General features: G+C 40.2%; 1 protein-coding gene across 1 annotated transcript in view; it reads left to right on the top strand.

Annotated features, from left to right (window-relative positions):
* LOC143282120 (long-chain fatty acid transport protein 2-like) overlaps positions 1–22,025 on the top strand; it is a 24,929-nt gene extending 2,904 nt beyond the window's left edge. Inside the window, exons 3-13 of the mRNA XM_076587634.1 lie at positions 1,948–2,115; positions 3,636–3,717; positions 4,366–4,476; positions 6,345–6,560; positions 11,132–11,290; positions 14,725–14,849; positions 16,202–16,393; positions 18,909–19,008; positions 19,707–19,917; positions 21,063–21,160; positions 21,685–22,025. Of these exons, the coding sequence (XP_076443749.1) occupies positions 1,948–2,115; positions 3,636–3,717; positions 4,366–4,476; positions 6,345–6,560; positions 11,132–11,290; positions 14,725–14,849; positions 16,202–16,393; positions 18,909–19,008; positions 19,707–19,917; positions 21,063–21,160; positions 21,685–21,995 (1,773 nt within the window). The 3' untranslated portion in view covers positions 21,996–22,025. The remainder of the gene's footprint in view (positions 1–1,947; positions 2,116–3,635; positions 3,718–4,365; positions 4,477–6,344; positions 6,561–11,131; positions 11,291–14,724; positions 14,850–16,201; positions 16,394–18,908; positions 19,009–19,706; positions 19,918–21,062; positions 21,161–21,684) is intronic.
* Positions 22,026–23,919: the final 1,894 nt, after the last annotated feature.

Raw genomic sequence — 23,919 nt, 5'->3', positions numbered from 1 at the left:
GCACAGGTGAAACTGCTTCTAGCTGTTACTTTAAGATGGCACAGGTGAGACTGCTTCTAGCTGTTACTTTAAGATGGCACAGGTGAGACTGCTTCTAGCTGTTACTTTAAGATGGCACAGGTGAGACTGCTTCTAGCTGTTACTTCAAGATGGCACAGGTGAGACTGCTTGCAGCTGTTACTTTAAGATGGCACAGGTGAGACTGCTAGCAGCTCTTACTTTAAGATGGCACAGGTGAGACTGCTTCTAGCTGTTACTTTAAGATGGCACAGGTGAAACTGCTTCTAGCTGTTACTTTAAGATGGCACAGGTGAAACTGCTTCTAGCTGTTACTTTAAGATGGCACAGGTGAGACTGCTTGCAGCTGTTACTTTAAGATGGCACAGGTGAGACTGCTTCTAGCTGTTACTTTAAGATGGCATGGGTGAAACTGCTTGCAGCTGTTACTTTAAGGTGGCACAGATGAGACTGCTTGCAGCTGTTAATTTGAGATGGCTCAGTTGAGACTGCTTACAGCTGTTACTTTAAGGTGGCACAGGTGAGACTGCTTGCAGCTGTTAATTTGAGATGGCTCAGTTGAGACTGCTTACAGCTGTTACTTTAAGGTGGCATGGGTGAGACTGCTTGCAGCTGTTACTTCAAGATGGCACAGGTGAGACTGCTTGCAGCTGTTACTTCAAGATGGCACAGGTGAGACTGCTTGCAGCTGTTACTTTAAGGTGGCACAGGTGAGACTGCTAGCAGCTGTTACTTTAAGATGGCACAGGTGAGACTGCTTGCAGCAGTTACTTTAAGGTGGCACAGGTGAGACTGCTTGCAGCTGTAGCGTCTAAATTGAATGACACAGGTGAGAATGTGGGTTTTGCTTTGAAGTGATTAAGGTAAAAATGTTGATGTATGTTGCTCTCAGGCGATAAAAGTGAGAATGTGGGTGTCACTTCTGGGTGATATAGGTGAGAATAAGGGTTCACCTTTAATGTGATACAGGTGAGAATGTGGATGCTGCTTTCAGGTGATGTAGGTTATAATATGGGTGTCGCTTTGAAGTGATATAGGTAAGAAAGTGGACGTTAATTTCAGGTGAAGTAGGTGAGAATATGCATGTTGCTTTCAGGTGATGCAAGTGAGAAAGTAGGTGTCACTTCTGGCTGAACTTGGTGAGAATATAGGTGTTCCTTTTGTGTGATACAGTGAGAATGTGGGTGCTGACGACAGGTAAGAATGTGGATGTTGTTTTTTCCTGTGGTACAAAGGAGAATGTAGGTTTATTTTCCCAACCTAAACCTATTTTTGGCACAGTCTTTAGAAGCTTAAGTTCTTATATAGTAATGGTGAATTTCAACTTGATTTCCATTCAAGATTTCTCCTTCATGTTGTGAAAAATGTAACCCAAACAACTGCAATATTCCCAAACAGCACAGAGACAAAGCAATTATATCACCAATTGCCTTAGAAAATAAATCAAAAGAAAAAGACAGCAGTCACAGATCTGGCGTAAAGATGAATCTTTTCTTTAAGTGAAAACAAAAAAAAGATATTCAGATCCATTTATAGAGTGATAATACCTTTTTTCTCTTGCAATGAAGGTTATATTAGACCAGAAAAACACATGTACCAAATTACAGAAAAGATCATCACCATCATAAAAGAATGCAAAAAAAAAAAAAAAAAAAAAAAAGCAACAAAAATCACAACACATTATCAGTTTCCATCCAAAACCAGTTAAGCATTATACAATAGTACTTACCTCAAAATGTATACATAAACATTGACTAAATCACTTCACGCAAGTTACATCATTCATTTTTGCAAAGGATTTTTATATTTTGCATACCCCCTCTTCCCCACCACACATATATTTTTTTTCCTTTTTCTTTTCTTTTTTTCTAAAAGCCATCAAAAGAAAGAAATAAGCAATGAATGAAAATCACGTTTGTGTTGTGGCAGGTTGGACTGAGAATGAAGAAGACGGAAGAAGATGCCATGGCAGGTTTTCTGATCGACAAGTTTGAAGCCCATGTTGCCAGACATCCGCACAAAGCCATGCTGATCTATGAGGACTTCATCTACACATATGAGTTTGTCAACCAACAGGCCAACAGAGTGGCAAATATAGTGAGGCTGGTTAATTAAAAGTTAAAAAGGTTTTTTTTGTTGTTGTTGTTTTATGTATCAGTTTGTCATCTTTTGTATGTTTTGTGTCATGGTTGTGTTAAAAAAAAAAAAAGGAATTAAATCAGAAAAACTTGAATATTTTTTGTTTAGAGCCCAGGGATCACATATGTATATACGCGCACACACATACACACACACACACACACACACACACACACACATGATACACACATGATACACACATGATACACAACATAGAGTGAAAAACATTCACCATTCTCAACATTGTCATCACCATCAGCATTGTCACACACACACAAATCATTCTTATCATTGTTCGGTTTCTGTCATTGACATCATCATTCTCATCACTCCATAGTCATTTCAATGGCCATCATCACCATACATTGTAATAAATTGTTGTTATCACTGAAGGCAGTATGATGAATCACATAACATTCACATTGGTGTGTGTGTGTGTGTGTGTGTGTGTGTGTGTGTGTGTGTGTGTGTGTGTGTTTGGGCCCATTTTGATATTCTTAATTTTATTTCAGTCATTTGCCTCTTATATTCTTTGATTTTATCATGTTTTAAAGTATTTACTTATTTGTTTATTTTGCTTAATTAATTTGTTTCATTTCATGTTGTTGTTTTACACAAACTTAACCCCCCATAAACCAGGACGACTCATAAGGCCACGAACATCTGGCGATCTGTACGACACATAAGAAACAACACAAAAACATTCCAAGTCAGCAGATGTCAGACAGAGCAATACAAACAGTCATTTTTTGTTAGCACAGTGACGGGCGCAATAGCCGAGTGGTTAAAGCGTTGGACTGTCAATCTGAGGGTCCCGGGTTCGAATCACGGTGACGGCGCCTGGTGGGTAAAGGGTGGAGATTTTTACAATCTCCCAGGTCAACATATGTGCAGACCTGCTAGTGCCTGAACCCCCTTCGTGTGTATATGCAAGCAGAAGATCAAGTACGCACGTTAAAGATCCTGTAATCCATGTCAGCGTTCGGTGGGTTATGGAAACAAGAACATACCCAGCATGCACACCCCCGAAAGCGGAGTATGGCTGCCTACATGGCGGGGTAAAAATGGTCATACACGTAAAAGCCCACTCGTGTGCATACCAGTGAACGCAGAAGAAGAAGAAGAAGTTAGCACAGTAAAAGACTGGAACCACCTGGAAGAAAACATAGTAAGAGCACCAACTCCTGAGATCTTTAAAAAAAAACTATTAACATCCCAACAGTGAACCTTGCCAAGCTACGCACATCTCCCACCCGTCGCGATAATGCCATAATCTTGGTGACAGCGATGTACCCAACAGACACAGAACTGAATGTTGGCTCTCAAGGCCTGACTTGTGCTGGGTTTATGTGCAGGTCAGACATCTTTTTTGACACTTAATATTTCACGTGGAGGTGGTGTTGTGTAATTAGATCAGTCTGCAGGCTTTGAAACCCAAGAAGCTGAACTGATACTGATGTCAATTTTGCACATTGTAGGCACAACAGCTTGGCTTGAAGTTTGGTGACTCCATTGCTGTGATGATTCACAATGAACCAGCCTATGCTTGGACTTTACTGGGTGAGTCCTTTTTTTTCTTTTCTTTTTAAATTTAAAATTTTTTTTTATTAATTGTGGTGGTGGGTGGGGATGTTCGTTTTTTATCTACTTATTAATAGAAATATTTTTAAAAAAATAAAAAAAAACACCTCTAGTAAAGTATGGTGTTATTTTCACTACTTTGTTTTCCATGATTTTTAACATAGCTTGCATTGTTTGAGGACTTAGAGTTCTGTGTCATTCAGGATTTTTGAAAATTTAAATGTGCTTGTTTGTATTGAGATACCAGGTGTTGTTTTTATGACTAACTAAACTTGACACAATGTGTGTGTGACATGATAATTATGGTAAATTTTGCTCATTCATGTCAATTTCTTTTCATGATAAACTTGTCAGGATGATTTGATTATTGATTTTTGTAACTGTCTCCACTTTGGTTGCTTATCAGACTGAATTGAATTCCAGATAATGTTTCACACTATTTATATAATATTTGTTTTGCTTCAGGTTTACAGAAAATGGGCATGTCAGTGGCTCTGATTCCAGATAATGTTTCACACTATTTATATAATATTTGTTTTGCTTCAGGTTTACAGAAAATGGGCGTGTCGGTGGCTCTGATTCCAGATAATGTTTCACACTATTTATATAATATTTGTTTTGCTTCAGGTTTACAGAAAATGGGCATGTCGGTGGCTCTGATTAATTTTAATCTGCGTTTCAAACCTTTGTCTCACTCTGTGCTGGCAACTGAACCCAAGGCTTTCATCGTTGGATCAGGTGAGGAATACCTGTTGAAACTGAAGTGTTATCATCAGTCAAATTGTAGTATAAGGGAAATAACTCATTTGTGTGACGGGCGCAATAGCCGAGTGGTTAAAGCGTTGGACTGTCAATCTGAGGGTCCCGGGTTCGAATCACGGTGATGGCGCCTGGTGGGGAAAGGGTGGAGATTTTTACGATCTCCCAGGTCAACATATGTGCAGACCTGCTAGTGCCTGAACCCCCTTCGTGTGTATATGCAAGCAGAAGATCAAATACGCACATTAAAGATCCTGTAATCCATGTCAGCGTTCAGTGGGTTATGGAAACAAGAACAAACCCAGCATGCACCCCCCCCCCCCCCCCCCCCCGAAAACGGAGTATGGGTAAAAACGGTCATACATGTACAAGCCCACTCATGTGCATACGAGTGAATGCAGAAGAAGAAGAAGAACTCATTTGTGTGTTGAGTTAAGCCTCATTGTGGAATGTGGTAGAATGGTGAAGATGCTCAGCTGTCAAAGCAGAGAGTCCGTGAGGGTGCGGTCCATATCCCGCTCTCGCCCTTTCTCCCAAGTGGACTGGAAAATCAAACTGAGTGTCTAGTCTTCTGGCTGAGACGATAAACCGAGGTCCCGTGTGCAGCACACACTTGGCACACTGAAAAAGAACCTATGGCAATGAGAGTGTTGTCCTCTGGCAAAATGATGTTAAAAGAAATGCACTGTGATACGTACACAAATATATAAGCATGCACTCAAGGCCTGACAAGTGCGTTGGGTTATGCTGCTGTCAGGCACCTGCCTAGCTGTTGTGGTGTGGCGTATATGGATTTGTCCAAGCGCAGTGATGCCTCCTTGAGAAACTGAAACTGAAACTGTTGAGCAAGGGATAGTGACTAATAACTTCCATTATGAACGCACACACACACACGCGCGCATGCACACGCACACACATACACTTGAAGAATTTCACTTGATTTCAATGTATTTAATTTTGTATGAATCCACAGACCAAATACACAAGAACAACAGTATGTGTGTGTTATTTTGACATCAATAAATTATTGTCATTTTGAAGAATGGTGTTGGTGTATACCTTTAACAGCAGCATGAATTTCATTGGTGATCTTGATATTGGTTTCCAGACTTGTAACACTGTGGGGTCTTTCATGTGATTCAGGTATAATATTCAACATCAGTTTTTGTATTATCCCTTGATGAATTGAACAAAGGAGACATTGCATTCTGTATTATCCCTTGATGAATTGAACAAAGGAGACATTGCATTCTGTATTATCCCTTGATGAATTGAACAAAGGAGACATTGCATTCTGTATTATCCCTTGATGAATTGAACAAAGGAGACATTGCATTCTGTATTATCCCTTGATGAATTGAACAAAGGAGACATTGCATTCTCTTTATTGGCCCTTTTCCCCCCTATCTGATGGCAAGAGCCTTTGTGTCTTTCTTTTTTTTATTTATCTATTTATTTATTCTTAGCGTTTGCTGTGTGAACATTTGAGAGATAACATTCTTGTAACAACTCTCTTCATTCTATTTTTGTTTCTCTTCATTTTACTTTTGTAGCTGTTGAGCAGACATCACACCCTCATTTCAAACCTTTTTCTGTTTTTCCCTGGGATAGGCCCTCAAGGCCTGATCAGCGCTTTGGGTTTATGTAAAGGTTAGGCACATGCTGCTTTTCTTTCTTTGTTTTTTTGTTTTTTGTTTTTTGGTTGTTGTTTTTTTGTTGTTTTTTTAATTCAGCAGATGTGGTGTGGCATGTATATTGATCTGTCCACACGTTCTGACATGTCCTTAAAACAAACTGAACTGAAACTGCGGGGTTTGAATGTTTGGTTGTTGTTGTTTTTCACACAGGGGGAGACCTTCTCCACGCTGTCACTGACATTCTAGAGGACCTGCATGGTCTGCCGGTGTATGTTCAGGGGCAGTCACCCAGCCAGCTTCCAGCCGGAATGACAGACTTTGACTCTCTAATGGAGAGGGCAATGCCGGTACAGCCAGACCCCAGTGTACGAGCGGAGATGACCTATGACTCTGTCATGACCTACATCTACACATCAGGGACGACAGGTCAGTGTGATGTATGTTACCAGAAGATCTGTTAACTCACTCCAGACGAAAGGCCCCAATCAGGGCCTTAGATAGTTTTTAATTTTTGGAGTGGCACCTAATTTCCATAATGATGTTATGAGCTAGGAATATCTTAACTGACCTTCCCACTCTCTAATGCGACCAACAAATGCAGTGTGTGGTGTGTGTTGCTGTGCTAATGAGCAGGAGAGTTATTTTGGTGGTGACTGGTTCATATGCACTGTGTGTGTCAACATTGGCGTTTGAACCAGTTTCATCAGTCAGAAGGCAGACAACAGAATTAGACTAAGGGGCCCTATCATTGGCTATATAACGTTCTGAACTTAATCTGTTTCAAACTGTTTGTGCTTTCCTGGATTCATTTACAAGTAATCAGTGTGTGCAGATTTTGAACAAAAAATATAAATTTATCTTCTCTCTGTATTATAGCATAAGAAAGGAGGGAGTTTTATATTTTGTCCCCCAACTAACTCGTTATGTTACTGATCAGTTTGGAAGTTTTTAGTCCATAAATTCCAGCATTTGTTCTTTGGTTATTTTATTTCTTACCCATACAAATGGGTCGCCTGTGGAGAAAATCAGGGGAGCTTACTGGCAGTACTAAGTGAGTTAACCTGAAACCTGTAGCAGAGATCTCACTGAGAGCTATGCATTCTTGTTAGCTGTTATGTTTAGGTTTATGTTCATGGTTAGAGTGATACAGCTGCTGTTGTTGCTTACTTGTTCGCTCGCATCTCGGCATGAACAGATGCCAGGCATTTTATTCGGTCAGTACCAAAGGCCACTATATTGCTGATCCAAAGACCCCAGGACTAACTCCATCCCACTTTTAAGCTAAGGATTATCTAGGGTTTTCTTGCTTCAACTGTAGCCTCAGTTCTAAACTGCAAACTAAACAGTTATATTGTATTTTCATATCATATCATATCATGTCATATAATACATTATCATATCATACCATATCATGTCATATATCATAACACATTACACTACATTACACTACATTACACTGTACTATACTATACTATACTGTACTATACTATACTATTGATTGATTGATTGATATGGATACTTATATAGTGACTATCCCCGGTCAGAGACCAAGCTCTAAATGCTTTACAAACATGGGGTCATTTGCACAACAGGCTGCATACCTGGGTAGAGCTGACTGACGGCTGCCATTAGCTGCTCATCATTTGTTTCTTGTGTCATTCAATCAGATTTCAGGCATGCACACATACACACACAGACAGACATATAACATTTTACTTGTATGACCATTTTGTTTATTTACCCCGCCATATAGGCAGCCATACTCCTTTTTCGGGGGTGTGCATGTTGGGTATGTTCTTGTTTTCATAACCCACTGAACGCTGACATGGATTACAGGATCTTTAATGTGCGTGTTTGATCTTCTGCGTGCATATACACATGAAGGGGGTTCAGGCACTAGCAGCTCTGCACATATGTTGACCTGGGAGATCAGAAAAATCCCCACCCTTTATACTATACTATACTATACTATACTATACTATACTATACTATACTTATCACATCATATCATATATCATATTGTTATAGTGTCTCAGGCGCCTGTGGCAGAAGCATGGGATTTTTCCAGCACACACTGCTTACTGATGGACCTCTCCTTCCCACCTCCCTACTCTCCTCCCTCCCCCTTCCATGGCATCTATCCCCACCAACACCCCGAGTGGTCAGTGAGAGGCATGGTACGGTGTGTTTATCATGAGCTGTTTAGAACAGAATCAGGGCTGGGCGATCTTTCCCCCTCCTTCCCTGCCTCTTTTCGTCACCCCCCCACCCCCACATCCCCGCCCCCTCCCCTCTCCTCCCCTTCTCCTAGGCAGTTCCGGGTTCTGTGAGAAAAGCGTTGGATGTGCAAGTCTAGCATTGTTGGTCCCAGATTGGTCTGTTAACTTCAGCCATTTGGGAACGTTCTGGGTCAGAAGATAGTTTGCATACAGCGCCAACTTGTGAAGAGGATAAAATGAATAGGCAAGTGGGGTGCCTTCCTTTTTCCTTGCTTGGAGCAGGTCTGGAGAGCTGGACAGGCAAGACAGTACCATGGGGGCTGTGAGTGTCAAACTAGCATCTATTTTTCGGACTTAGTTGAATGCTTGATTCCTGGTATTGGATTCTGTGACTGACACACTAGTTCTGTGGGATTGTGTTTTGCTACATCGTACATGAATATGAAGTAAACCTTTAAACATGGGACTGTGAGTAATTGCTTGTACTGGTGTTTTGCTTGTTTCTTTTGGTAACTTAGTTTCTGAGTTCTGGAAACACAGTTTGGTGTCAGTTGAATTGTGATGTTGTATCACAAGAACATTTACACGTTTTTGGCTGATGTGGTATTGCACAGTTAATGTTACTGGAATGTGTTGAAGCAGATACCATGACTTGTGAGAGAGCATAGCCAGCATGTGTGTGGCTTAATTGTATTTGAGGCTAGTGACTGAAGGAAAAGTTCTTAAAATACACAATGTAGCCAATACTTGACTAAATGGAGTACTGGTTTGGGGTATTTGGGTAACCCCCTCTTGCCTGCCCCCTCCTCCCCCCTCGCCCCTCCCCCCTCCCCCCCACCCACCACCTCTTTCCTGTTTGCTACAGGTTGATATTATGGTATGATGCTTGGACATCGTGTTTGGGTTTATATGGTGTATTTTGGCTTACATAAATGATAATGTTCAGTGACATGTCAGTGATGTGTCAGTTGTTGACATACTGTAGGAGCAATGTAAGCATTAAGTTAAAAGGAACTACAGAAATGATGTGTGTGCAGCTTCTGTGTAGAATGTTTTGGTTAGTTACTCTTGGAGTTATTTTGAGGTTTGACCTACTTATTTTGTATGTTAGGTGGTGATGGTTATATTCAAGGTGAACAAGTCTACAGGCTAACTGTATGTTCATGCTTTTCCATGTGTGTGCACATGGGTGATAATGCAACATGAGGAACGTGTGTGACTTGTTGGTAGGTGTGATTACCATGTGCTGTTGACATATGTTATATGCCAGTGGGGTAACACATAGCTGTATGTGTTCAATAAGATTTGAGACCACTGTGAGGCAGTCCTATGTTGGTGCACACAGGTTGCTATATATTTACCATATTATTTGGTAACTATATGATTCCCATGTAATAATTGTACCAGTGAGATACTTTGTAAAGACAGAGTACAGATTTGTTCAGTTTTAATGGAAACACCTATTACTGTATGGTGATTTAACTGGAGTTAAACACTGGGAGTTTGTAATTGTCTGCCACATACTTGGTGCGACAGCTATTATTGTATGGTGGTTTAACAGGAGTTAAACACTGGGAGTTTGTAATTGTCTGCCACATACTTGGTGCGACAGCTGTTATTGTATGGTGGTTTGACAGGAGTTAAACACTGGGAGTTTGTAATTGTCTGCCACATACTTGGTGCGACAGCTGTTATTGTATGGTGGTTTGACAGGAGTTAAACACTGGGAGTTGGTATTTGTTAGTCATATATTTGGTGCACATTACCTAATGTGTCACTGATTGTTGATAGTAAGCTAAATGAAGCTTGTTTTACATCTTTACATAGATCTCTTTGATAAGACCGTGTACAGCTAGACATTGAGAGTCAGAATGGAGAACGGTGATCTGTGGAGTTGTTTACTTGTTCAGACAACATAATGATGTTTCTGTTTCATCAATGCAATGATGTCTAGCATATGATTGGGTATTGATTAAACTTGGGTTTTGATATTGTGTATGTTCCAGGTGTGCTGTGTGCTGCTAAATGCTAACTGCTAAGTTAGGATGTGCTGCTAAGTGCTGTGTTTAAGTTAGAGAAATAAACACCTCAATTCGTCTTACTAAAAGACACTGCTGTGGTACGAGGAGACAGTGGATTGTGCACCTGTCCTCTGCACGTTATCCTACTCTACCCCTTCTTCCTTCTTCACCTTCTACCCCGACCCCCAACCACCTTTTAAACAATACAAATCATATCATATTTTCATACTTTAGTATCATTTTGCACTGTCAGTTCTGAAACCATTACAGTGAAATAAAAAAAAAATCTTTGAACACTCAAAAAAGGAATTTTATATTGCAGTCCCATTCTTTCAGTTTGACAGAGGCCTCTAAGAGATGCACTTTACCAGTATGGATGTTCAGACCTCACATACTATTCACAAAATAAAGTCTGCAATTCTGTGTAAAGAAAATTTTTGCAGCAATTATGGAATACAGAAATCAACCTTGCTTGTCTCGTGAGTAAGTGATTTGAGTTTGTGTGTGTGTGTGTGTGTGTGTGTGTGTGCGTGTGTGCGCGCGCGTGTGTTTGTATGCTTGTGTTATGCTTGTGTGTGTGTGTGTGTGTGCATTCATGCATGTGTGTGTGTGTGCATGTGTGTGTGTTTGAGTGCATAGCGCATGTGCAGATGCATGGGCATGCACATGATTCTAAATGTTTGTGTGTGTGTGTGTGTGTGTGTGTGTGTGTGTGTGTGTGTGAACACATGTAACTGTGTACATGTATGTGTTTCAGGTCTTCCCAAGCCGGTGTACATCCGACAGCTGAAGGCCAATGGAATGGCGGGGGTCTTTCGCATATTTGACCTGACCCCTGAGGACATCATCTATACTGTTCTCCCTCTGTACCACAGTGCTGGGGGAGGCCTGGGCTTCTACTCTCTCCTCTACAAAGGTCTGTCTCCTTTGTTCTTTGAGGCCTGGGGTTCTATTCTCTCCTCTACAAAGGTCTGTCTCCTTTGTTCTTTGAACCCTGGGGTTCTGTTCTCTCCTCTACAAAGGTCTGTCTCCTTTGTTCTTTGAGCCCTGGGCTTCTATTCTCTCCTCTACAAAGGTCTGTCTCCTTTGTTCTTTGAGCCCTGGGCTTCTATTCTCTCCTCTACAAAGGTCTGTCTCCTTTGTTCTTCAAGGCCTGGGGTTCTGTTCTCTCCTCTACAAAGGTCTGTCTCCTTTGTTCTTTGAGCCCTGGGCTTCTGTTCTCTCCTCTACAAAGGTCTGTCTCCTTTGTTCTTTGAGCCCTGGGCTTCTGTTCTCTCCTCTACAAAGGTCTGTCTCCTTTGTTCTTTGAGCCCTGGGCTTCTATTCTCTCCTCTACAAAGGTCTGTCTCCTTTGTTCTTTGAACCCTGGGGTTCTGTTCTCTCCTCTACAAAGGTCTGTCTCCTTTGTTCTTTGAACCCTGGGGTTCTGTTCTCTCCTCTACAAAGGTCTGTCTCCTTTGTTCTTTGAGGCCTGGGGTTCTGTTCTCTCCTCTACAAAGGTCTGTCTCCTTTGTTCTTTGAGACCTGGGGTTCTGTTCTCTCCTCTACAAAGGTCTGTCTCCTTTGTTCTTTGAGCCCTGGGCTTCTATTCTCTCCTCTACAAAGGTCTGTCTCCTTTGTTCTTCAAGGCCTGGGGTTCTGTTCTCTCCTCTACAAAGGTCTGTCTCCTTTGTTCTTTGAGCCCTGGGCTTCTATTCTCTCCTCTACAAAGGTCTGTCTCCTTTGTTCTTTGAGCCCTGGGCTTCTATTCTCTCCTCTACAAAGGTCTGTCTCCTTTGTTCTTCAAGGCCTGGGCTTCTATTCTCTCCTCTACAAAGGTCTGTCTCCTTTGTTCTTTGAGACCTGGGGTTCTGTTCTCTCCTCTACAAAGGTCTGTCTCCTTTGTTCTTTGAGACCTGGGGTTCTGTTCTCTCCTCTACAAAGGTCTGTCTCCTTTGTTCTTTGAGACCTGGGATTCTATTCTCTCATCTACAAAGGTCTGTCTCCTTTGTTCTTTGAGCCCTGGGCTTCTGTTCTCTCCTCTACAAAGGTCTGTCTCCTTTGTTCTTTGAACCCTGGGATTCTGTTCTCTCCTCTACAAAGGTCTGTCTCCTTTGTTCTTTGAACCCTGGGGTTCTGTTCTCTCCTCTACAAAGGTCTGTCTCCTTTGTTCTTCAAGGCCTGGGGTTCTGTTCTCTCCTCTACAAAGGTCTGTCTCCTTTGTTCTTTGAGACCTGGGGTTCTGTTCTCTCCTCTACAAAGGTCTGTCTCCTTTGTTCTTTGAGACCTGGGGTTCTGTTCTCTCCTCTACAAAGGTCTGTCTCTGTTATGTGAGGACTGGGAGGAAGGTGGCAGAATGGTTAAGATGCTGTTCTGCTAGTACAGTATCCATGATGTTCAAGGTTTGAATCCTAGTCTCGCTCTTTTCTGCCAAGTTTGACTAGAGAATCAGACTGAGCATCCGGTCAGTTGGATGAAACGATAATTTGAGGTCCCATGTGCATCATACACTTGGCACACTGAAAAAGAACCCATGGCAAAAAGTTTGCAGAAGAAATTCACTCTGATTGGTACACAAATATGACACAAATAGAAATATGTATGCACTCAAGGCCTGTCTATCACCTTGGATTATGCTGCTGTCAGGCATCTGTCTAGCAGAGTCAGGCATCTGTCTAGCAGATGTCATGTTACACATATATGTTTGTCAGAATGTAGTGATGCTTCTTTAAGAAAGTGAAACTAAACTGATTAGGCCTGGGCTTCTGTTTTCTTCTCCTTGTCTGTCCTTTGAGCCTGTGATTCTGCTCTTTTTCTTGAAATGTGTAAGACAGAGTCAAAGAGCTGGATGATTATATTGTCCCACCATTTGAATGTAATATTTCTGCTTTGTTTTTATTGTCAAGTGCACGGCAAAATAATTATTACAGGGGTGATTGCATCAACCCCAGTTGCTATGTTTTTGGATGTTTGTTTGTTGTTGTTTTTTTACATTTATGAATACTATCTCAGCATTTTGGAATCATTGAAACTCTGCTTTAGAGTTTCAGTTTCAGTAGCTCAAGGAGGGGTCACTGCGTTCGGACAAATCCATATACGCTACACCACATCTGCCAAGCAGATGCCTGACCAGCAGCGTAACCCAGTGCACTTAGTCAGGCCTTGAGGGAAAAAAAAAGAAAAAAAAAAGGTGAATAAATAATAGATAAGCTTACAGAAATAAATAGATAAATAAATAAATAAATAATAATAATTATAATGAAAAAAAAGGTGAATAAATAATAGATAAGCTTACACAAATAAATAAATAAATAAATAATAATTATAAAAAAAGGAAAAAAAAGGTAGTAGTAATAATAATAATAATAATAATAATAACAATAATAAATAAATAAATAAATAAGATAACAATGATGATAAATAAGCAAATAGATGTAAAACATGAAGACAAACATTCACATATACACCCACACATGCATAACAGATATGCACCAAACATGCAGTTTCACAGATATGATATCTTTTATGTTGTTTTGAGCAATACTCTTTGATCTGTGAATCAGATGGCACTCAGCTGTGTGGTTGCAGTGTTTCCAGTTGACCCTATAGAAGCTGGCCAGGGACTGAAAAATCGCACAAAGATATGTGCCAGTGATGGGGTTTGAACCCACGCACTGTCTGCCAGCTGTCTGCCTGTTCTGTTCACAACTTTGCTGTGGTGGCCGGTCTTACAGATGCACAGGTGGTCTTAGTGCTGCAGCCTTGAGGGCTCGTTGGCCTTTGGGAATCATCCCATCGCCAACTGTCCTGAAACCCTCCTTGCCGAGAGAGTGGAGATGTAACTTGGGCAAGACACTCTCCATTATGATCAAATTCTAGCCCAGATAGTTGGGACAGCAGTTGTATCCCCTGCTGTTCTGATGGTTGTAGTCAAACACAAGTGAGTGTTATAAGAGATGGAGAAGGAAATGTATGAGGCATATCCGCTCACAGAAAATTAATTGCTTCAGTTCCCCAGGACAGAAAAATTCTGTCCTCTTCCAGTGTAAAGAAAACATTACTGCAGGACGGAAATTTCCATCTGCATCATTGTTTGGAATCAGCCTGTCGCAAAATGATTAAATTCACGTGAAATTGTCATAATTGAGTGGGATGTTCCTTTTCCGAATAGAAAAGTATAGTTTATATATATATATACTTTCTTTTAGTAGTTTGCATGCTAGAATTTTATCTCAAATCATTACCCCCCCATGACCAAATTATCCATTGGCAAATAATTGTCACTGAGCATGAAATAGGCTTGGCGCTGAAAGGGTTAAGACTTTCACTTCCAATGTAAACCAGGCAGACAATGATGTCACTGTGTCTCAGGATGCACCATGGTCCTGAGGAGCAAGTTCTCAGCCTCTCACTTTTGGTCGGACTGCAGACAGTACAATGTGACTGTGGTACAGTACATTGGTGAGATCTTCAGGTACATTCTGGCTCAACCCAAGGTTAGTAGATGTTGCTGTTCCCAGAATTTCAGACAGTCAAAAGCACTTAAATGTGACAAGGGCTTACCACATAAAAATTCATTACGAGTTGGAGAAAAAAATAAACACACACACACAAAATGTTAATGATTTTACCCAAATATCATTTTTGGACTTGTCGCATTTTGTGCTACTTTATTTTTTCTTATCATTCTTGAGCTGCAAAGATAATCGTTTTCATTCATGTGTTATTTTACATGAGAAATGACTGTTCAGTGATGATATTTCAGGTTAAATAAGAGACTGACATTACTATGGTAGTTAATCATTTTTAAACTTTTATGGACATTGCATGTAAATCTTACATTTTACAATGTTTTTTCACCTTCAACATGACTACTTTTTCCTTTTACGTGTACAGGCTGTTAGATGAAATTATGAACTGCTTAATGTCAACTTTATCTGTAAAAGACTAATAAATCCATTTCAGTAGCTTATAAAAGACTAATGAATCCATTTCAGTAGCCTTTGAAAGACTAATGAATCCTTTCCAGTAGCCTGTAAAAGACTATTGATTCAAATTCAGTGGCATGTAAAAGACTAATAATTCCATTTTAGAAGCCTGTAAAAGACCAGTGAACCCATTTCATTAGCCTGTATAAGACTAATGATTCCATTTCAGTAGCTGGTAAAAGACCAATACATCTATTTCAGTATAGCCTGTAAAAGACCATTGATTCCATTTCAGTAGCCGGTAAAAGACCAATACATCTATTTCAGTATAGCCTGTAAAAGACCATTATTCCATTTCAGTAGCCGGTAAAAGACCAATACATCTATTTCAGTATAGCCTGTAAAAGACCATTGATTCCATTTCAGTAGCCGGTAAAAGACCAATACATCTATTTCAGTATAGCCTGTAAAAGACCATTGATTCCATTTCAGTAGCTGGTAAAAGACCAATACATCTATTTCAGTATAGCCTGTAAAAGACCATTGATTCCATTTCAGTAGCCGGTAAAAGACCAATACATCTATTTCAGTATAGCCTGTAAAAGACCATTGATTCCATTTCAGTAGTCTGTAAAAGACCAATACATCTATTTCAGTATAGCCTGTAAAAGACCATTGATTCCATTTCAGTAGTCTGTAAAAGACCAATACATCTATTTCAGTATAGCCTGTAAAAGACCATTGATTCCATTTCAGTAGCCGGTAAAAGACCAATACATCTATTTCAGTATAGCCTGTAAAAGACCATTGATTCCATTTCAGTAGCCGGTAAAAGACCAATACATCTATTTCAGTATAGCCTGTAAAAGACCATTGATTCCATTTCAGTAGTCTGTAAAAGAGTGGTGAATCTATTTCAGCATGAACTAGATGCTGTGCACAAAGTGAGAGTGGCCTTTGGAAACGGCTTGCGTAAAGACATCTTTGAGGATGTTGTGAAGCGGTTCAAGGTGCCCATGGTGTGTGAGTTCTTCGGGGCCACAGAGGGTGTCACCACGCTTTTCAACCTGGCCAACAGGCCGGGCGCCATCGGCCGCGTCTCTCCCTTCATGGTAAGCATTGCCATTTTTTCTTTTTTTTGAATTCTTTTTAATAATATTTTTACAGCAGATGTGTATGTATGATAGTCATGTCCGACTATGACCACCAGAACAGATGTGTATGTATGATAGTCAGTCATGTCTGACTATGACCACCAGAACAGATGTGTATGTATGATAGTCAGTCATGTCTGACTATGACGTCCAGATGTATGATAGTCATGTCTGACTATGACCACCAGAACTGCAGATATGTATGTATGATAGTCAGTTATGTCTGACTATCACCACCAGAACAGATATGTATGTATGATAGTTATGTCTGACTATGACCACCAGAACAGATATGTATGTATGACAGTCAATCATGTCTGTCTATGACCGACAGAACAGCAGATATGTATATATGATAGTCAGTCATGTCTGACTATGACCACCAAAACAGATGTGTATGTATGATAGTCATGTCCAACTATGACCTCCAGAACAGATGTGTATGTATGATAGTCAGTCATGTATGACTATGACCACCAGAACAGATATGTATGTATGATAGTCAATCATGTCCAACTGACCACCAGAACAGATGTGTATGTATGACAGTCAATCATGTCCGACTATGACCACCAGAACAGATGTGTATGTATGACAGTCAATCATGTCCGACTATGACCACCAGAACAGCAGATGTGTATGTATGATAGTCAGTCATGTATGACTATGACCACCAGAACAGATGTGTATGTATGATAGTCAGTCATGTCCGACTATGACCACCAGAACAGATGTGTATGTATGATAGTCATGTCTGACTATGACCACCAGAACAGATGTGTATGTATGATAGTCAGTCATGTATGACTATGATGTCCAGATGTATGATAGTCATGTCTGACTATGACCACCAGAACAGCAGATGTGTATGTATGATAGTCAGTCATGTCTGACTATGACCACCAGATGTATGATAGTCATGTCTGACTATGACCACCAGAACAGCAGATGTGTATGTATGATAGTCAGTCATGTCCGACTATGACCACCAGATGTATGATAGTCATGTCTGACTATGACCACCAGAACAGCAGATGCGTATGTATGATTGTCAGTCATGTCCGACTATGACCACCAAAACAGATGTGTATGTATGACAGTCAATCATGTCCGACTATGACCACCAGAACAGATATGTATGTATGATAGTCAATCATGTCCGACTATGACCACCAGATGTATGATAGTCATGTCTGACTATGACCACCAGAACTGCAGATATGTATGTATGATAGTCAGTTATGTCTGACTATCACCACCAGAACAGATATGTATGTATGATAGTTATGTTTGACTATGACCACCAGAACAGATATGTATGTATGACAGTCAATCATGTTTGTCTATGACCGACAGAACAGCAGATATGTATATATGATAGTCAGTCATGTATGACTATGACCTCCAGAACAAACGTGTATGTATGATAGTCAATCATGTCCGACTATGACCACCAGAACATATGATAGTCATGTCCGACTATGACCAACAGATGTATGATAGTCATGTCCGACTATGACCACCTGAACAGCAGATGTGTATGTATGAAAGTCAGTCATGTCCGACTGTGACCACCAGATGTATGATAGTCATGTCTGAATATGAGCACCAGAACAGATGTGTATGTATGAAAGTCAGTCATGTCTGACTGTGACCACCAGATGTATGATAGTCATGTCTGACTATGACCACCAGAACTGCAGATGTGTGGTATTATAGTCAGTCATGTCCGACTATGACCACCAGATGTATGATAGTCATGTCCGACTATGACCACCAGAACAGCAGATGTGTATGTATGATTGTCAGTCATGTATGACTATGACCACCAGAACAAACGTGTATGTATGATTGTCAGTCATGTATGACTATGACCACCAGAACAAACGTGTATGTATGATTGTCAATCATGTCCGACTATGACCACCAGAACAGATATGTATGTATGATAGTCAGTCATGTCCGACTATGACCAACAGATGTATGATAGTCATGTCCGACTATGACCAACAGATGTATGATAGTCATGTCCGACTATGACCACCTGAACAGCAGATGTGTATGTATGATAGTCAGTCATGTATGACTATGACCACCAGATGTGTGATAGTCATGTCTGAATATGAGCACCAGAACTGCAGATGTGTGGTATTATAGTCAGTCATGTTAGAAACTTAGGCACTGACCGCCTCCTGTTTTTATTGTTAGTGCTCTGGGTCTGTGTACTGAGGAGGCAAAGTGCATTATAAATGCCTGTTATTATTATTATAGTTAATTTTCATTATAATTTTATCATCATCATCATCATCATCATCATTGTTATTGCCATTATTATTATTATTATTATTATTATTACTAGTAGTAGTAGTAGTAGTATCATCATCATCATTATTATTATTATTATTATTATTATTATATTTGTACAACTACTGTTGTTGTTTTTTCTGTTGATTACATGATACCTTTTTTTCAGAATCTTATTGATCCACTGCCCAAATACCTTGTGAAGTTTGACTATGGTTCGGCAATGCCTATCAGAGACAAGAATGGTCACTGCATCAAAGTCAAGCCAGGTATAGGTTCTTGTCTTCTTTTGTCACCTGTCCCCAGTAGTTATGTTAATTATTTTCTCTTGGTGACATTCGGCAGTCTTTTGAAACAATGACTTTTTTGTGTGGTCATTTTATGCTAATGGTTTGCACAGTCCAAGGGCAGGCTCTCAAAGCCTGATCAGAACCTTGGGGTTTATGAGATCAGTCATCTGCTTTTTCAAAAAAAGAAAAATATGAATATAAATATATGATATATATGAATATAAATATATGTATGTTCTATATATATATATATATATATATATATATATATATATATATATACTGACACTGACATTGACACATTTTTATTGGCTATTATGACACATTTTTATTGACAATAGCCAATAGCCCTTCTGTCAAGGGGGTACAAATCAGTATTGTACTCAAAAGGCGACATAACTGAATCCACATATTAATTGTGATAAAACATCATTAGAAGAAGAAAATTAAATAAACAAATAAACAGACAAGTATATATATAGAGAGAGAGACATATAGGGATATATATATATATATATAAAAGCAGACGTTGCATAGTGTACATGGATCAGTCTGCATGCTTTGATACCTCCTTGAAACTGAAACTGGAACTTACAACAACAACAACAATGATAAAAGCAACAAAAATCCAGTCATTAGCTTTTTTTCATGTGCTTTTATTGGGTGTTATTTTGAAGGTGAGACAGGACTATTCATCTGCAAAGTTCCCGATGTGCTGGCAGCCAAAGGGGATTTGGTGGTGTACAAAGCATCGAAGGAAGCCAACGACAAAAAACTGGTCCGCAATGCCTTCAAGGATGGAGACCTTTATTTCAACTTTGGAGATGTCTTTTACCAGGACAGTGACTACTTCGTCTACTTCCATGACAGAATTGGAGACACTTTCAGGTTAGATTACAAGGGTACTGTTTTTTGCTTTGGCAAGATAGAAAGCTTTTGTGAATGAAACTTTGTCCGTAAACTTCAGAAAGTAGAATGGGTGATAATTTGAAATGAGTGAATTTTCATTAAATTTTCATTAAGTTAAAGAAAAACAACAACAACAACACAGCAGTCTCTTTACAGAATCTGTTGATTAACAGACCATCAAATAAGAAACGTGAACTTTTTCTTCATGTTGAATGATTTCTTTAAATAGTGGAGTTTTTGCTTAATGATATGAAAAAATGGTGTGTGTTTTTTAATGATATTAAATATGAATGTTTTTCTTCATGTCGAATGATTTCTTGAAATGGTGGGTATTTTTTGTGGGCTGGGGGTGGGGGGTGTCTTGTTTTTTTTTTTTTTTTTTTTGGGGGGGGTGGGGGTTGGGGGTTGGGGTGAGGTTAATATATGAAATGTGAACTTTTTTTTCATGTTGAATGATTTCTTCTTTTTCTTTTTTTTAATTATGGGAGATATGAACTTTTTCTTAATGTTAAATGATTTCATAAGATGATTGTTTTTTTTATGATTATGATATGGAATGTGAACTTTTTCTTAATATGTTGAATGAATTCTTAGAATGGTGTTTTTATTTATTTATAATATAAACATTTGACATATTGTTGCGTTTATATATTTGTATACATTTTTACTTAACGCTGCTTCTCCTCACTCCCTACCATATTGCACTCTGCCTGTGTGTTCAGGTGGTTTCAGTTTCACTTTCAGTTTCTCACTGTGTTCGGACAAATCCATATACGCTATACCACATCTGCAAAGCATATGCCTGACAGCAGCATAACCCAACGCTTGTCACTTGTCAGACCCTGAGTGCATGCGTATATATTTGTGTACCTATAAGAGTGGATTTCTTTTAACATAATTTTGCCAGAGGACAACACTCTCATTGCCATGGGTTCTTTTTCAGTGCGCCAAGTGCGTGCTGCACACAGGACCTTGGTTTATCGTCTCATCCGAAAGACAAGATGCTCAGTTTGATTTTTCAAACTTGGGAGAAAGGGTGAGAGTAGGATTCGAACCCACACCCTCACGGACTCTCTGTATTGGCAGCTGAGCGTCTTAACCATTCTGCCACTTTCCTCGTTCAGGTGGAAAGGGGAGAATGTGTCCACAACAGAAGTGGCCAATGTTGTGGCCATGCCAGACTTCATTCACGATGCCAACGTGTATGGTGTTAGGGTGGCTGGTGAGTGCTGACTGATTACAGAACGACACGCTTGGTTGTTATTGATTCATTTGTGGTTTTTGTGTTCTGTTGTCTTCAGTTTAATGTCTATTCACTATAAGTGTTATCAGACGGAAAGGAGAGAAGTAGTGGATGAAGGAAAGGGAGTGCATGTGAATATTAGTGTAAGAAAGTGTTCATGTTATGTATCAGAGGAAAAGTATATTATATTACATTTGTGTTGTGTTGTGTTGTGTTGTGTGTGTGTGTGTTTTATTGTTGTACAGTATTGGAGACATCTAAGGTGGTGGAATGATGATGTTGATGGTGATGCCCTTGTGTTTGCATGTTTGTGTGTGTGTGTGTGTGGGGGGGGGGGGGGTGCTTGTGTGTGTATGTGAGAAACAGAGGGTCTTTGTGCGTGTGTGTGTGTGAGTGTGTGTGTGCACATGCTTGTTTGTGTATGTACGTGAGAGAGAGAGAGTACTAATATTGAACACATCATTCATTTAATGAACATATTACCAGTGAATGTTTATGTCAAGGCCATGACGGACGAGCAGGCATGGCAGCCTTGACCCTCAACACAGGGGAGAGAATCACATCTGAACGACTCAGAGAGATCTACCAGGTGTGTGAAGATGACCTCCCCTCCTACGCCCGCCCTCTCTTCCTGCGAATCTTACCAGAAGCTGTGCTGACAGGAACCTTCAAACAGCGCAAGGTGGAGCTGGCGCAGCAAGGTTACGACCTGGCCAAGGTGAAGGACGACTTGTATTACCTGGACTCCAAGGCCAAGACCTACAGCCCCCTCACAGCTGAGGCACTGGTGTCCTTTCTGCAGTCAAAGCTTTGATGGGTTGTGTGGTGAAGGAGGTTTTGAAAGGCAGGCTCAGGTGGTGTTAATGATGTGGGTATTTGCTTTTATATATAAACAGATGATGATGTGGATACTTATATAACACCTATTGTCAGTCAGAGACAAACATAGTCATTTGCACAACATGCCGCCTACCTGGAATGAGCCAACTGACAGCTGCCATTGGGTGCTCATCATTCGTTTCCTTTGTCATTCAATCAGGTTTCAGTCATGCACACACACTTATACAGACGTGTAACATTTTATATGTTTGACCATTTTGTTTATTTACTCTGCCATGAAGGCAGCCATACCCCATTTTCGGGGGTGTGCATGCTGGCCAGCTGGGTATGTTCTTGTTTCCATAACCCACCACCGAATGCTGACATGGATTACAGGATCTTTAACATGCGTATTTGATCTTCTGCATGTGTATACACACATGAAGGGGTTTCAGGCAAAAGCAGGTCTGCACATATTTTGACCTGAGAGATCAGAAAAATCTGCTCTCTTAATCCACCAGTTGTGACGAGGATCGAACTCGGGAAACTCGGGTGAGAATCTAGTGCTCTAACCATTTGACCACCGTCAGCACCAGATCAGGTTGTGAAATATGAAGCTCCTTTACTGTGAGAAGGGTGGTCCTTCTTTCCTGAAAAAAGAAGAGAACATCTCTGTTATTGTTTTACAACAGTTTTTTTGAAAAAAAGGAAAAAAAAAAAGGAGATAAAGGGTTTGGTACTCCATTTTGGGTGTCTGTGTGTATGCTGGGTATGTGTGTGTTACAATAGCTCATCAGAAGAAGAAAAAAAGCAAAAAAAAACCCACAAAAATATAACAGTTTAATACTCGTAGTTAAAACATCTGCCAGAAAAGGTGACTCAATCCTGAAGTGGCAACCACCCTGGAAGCACAGGTTTGAACCTGCTGAGGACCAGGGGAAAAAAAAGAAAAAAGAAAGAAAAGGCGGCAATACAAGGGCATCCAGGAGTCATGACCTGGGTGCAGTCCGGCCCCCTTAGTTAAGAGCCAAAACACTTGACTGAGGGGGGCTTCTTCTCTGAAGACCTTGTACTGTCCTCCTCTCCCTAGAGTTTCTTATCACTCCACTTTGTGGGTCTGTGTGCATGTTGAATATGTTTATGTTACAATAGCTCATTGAAGGCTGACATGGACTACAGATTCTTTGACACAAGTATTTGATCTTCTGCAGGATTAAGGCATGTATTGGTACGCACATAATCTCTATGTTGACCTGGAAGATAAGTAAAACAAAACTCCACCTTCAAATTGCTAAGCATTGACAACAGGATTGAACCCAGGGCCCTTCCATTGAAAGTCTCATGCTCCAGCCACTTGGCTTCAATGCCCATCTTTTTCTGTTGAAACACCTGTCTAAGATTAAACACCCCACCCAACAGAACTGACAAGGAAACTCTGCTTTCTGTCAAAGCCTTCTCTCCAACTTTGAACTACGACAGCTTGTTGTTGTGGTTTGCTTTTTTTTAATACAGAAATTCAAATTATCGTTCAACAAGACTTGTTTCCACAGATTTATGAAAATGAAATTGCTATAAATATGTACTGTACATCTGTGATACTGATAGCAACCCACCTCCCTTTTTCAGCTCAATTCCTAGCTGTTGACATTAAGTGAAACCTGATACGGCTTCTATTGTGAGCTGGGCTGCAAGAAAATTATAGGAAAGAGATTTCTTTGTAACTCAATTCTACACCAAGGTTTTTCACTGCTGTCTTTTCTGCTATGTTTATATCATGTGAAAAAAGTTAATTTGTGTGTGTGTGCGTGTGTGTGTGTGTGTGCACGCGCACACACACACATTCACTTGTATGCATGCTTGTGCATGTGTGTGCATCCATGCTTGTGTATATGTTTGTGTGCATGTGCTTGTATGCATGC

Source organism: Babylonia areolata, chromosome 5 (genome assembly GCF_041734735.1).
Source record: "Babylonia areolata isolate BAREFJ2019XMU chromosome 5, ASM4173473v1, whole genome shotgun sequence".
In the NCBI taxonomy this organism is placed as follows: domain Eukaryota; kingdom Metazoa; phylum Mollusca; class Gastropoda; order Neogastropoda; family Buccinidae; genus Babylonia; species Babylonia areolata.
The sequence above is the reverse complement of the archived record's forward strand: the minus strand, read 5'-3'. Positions and strand labels throughout refer to the sequence as shown.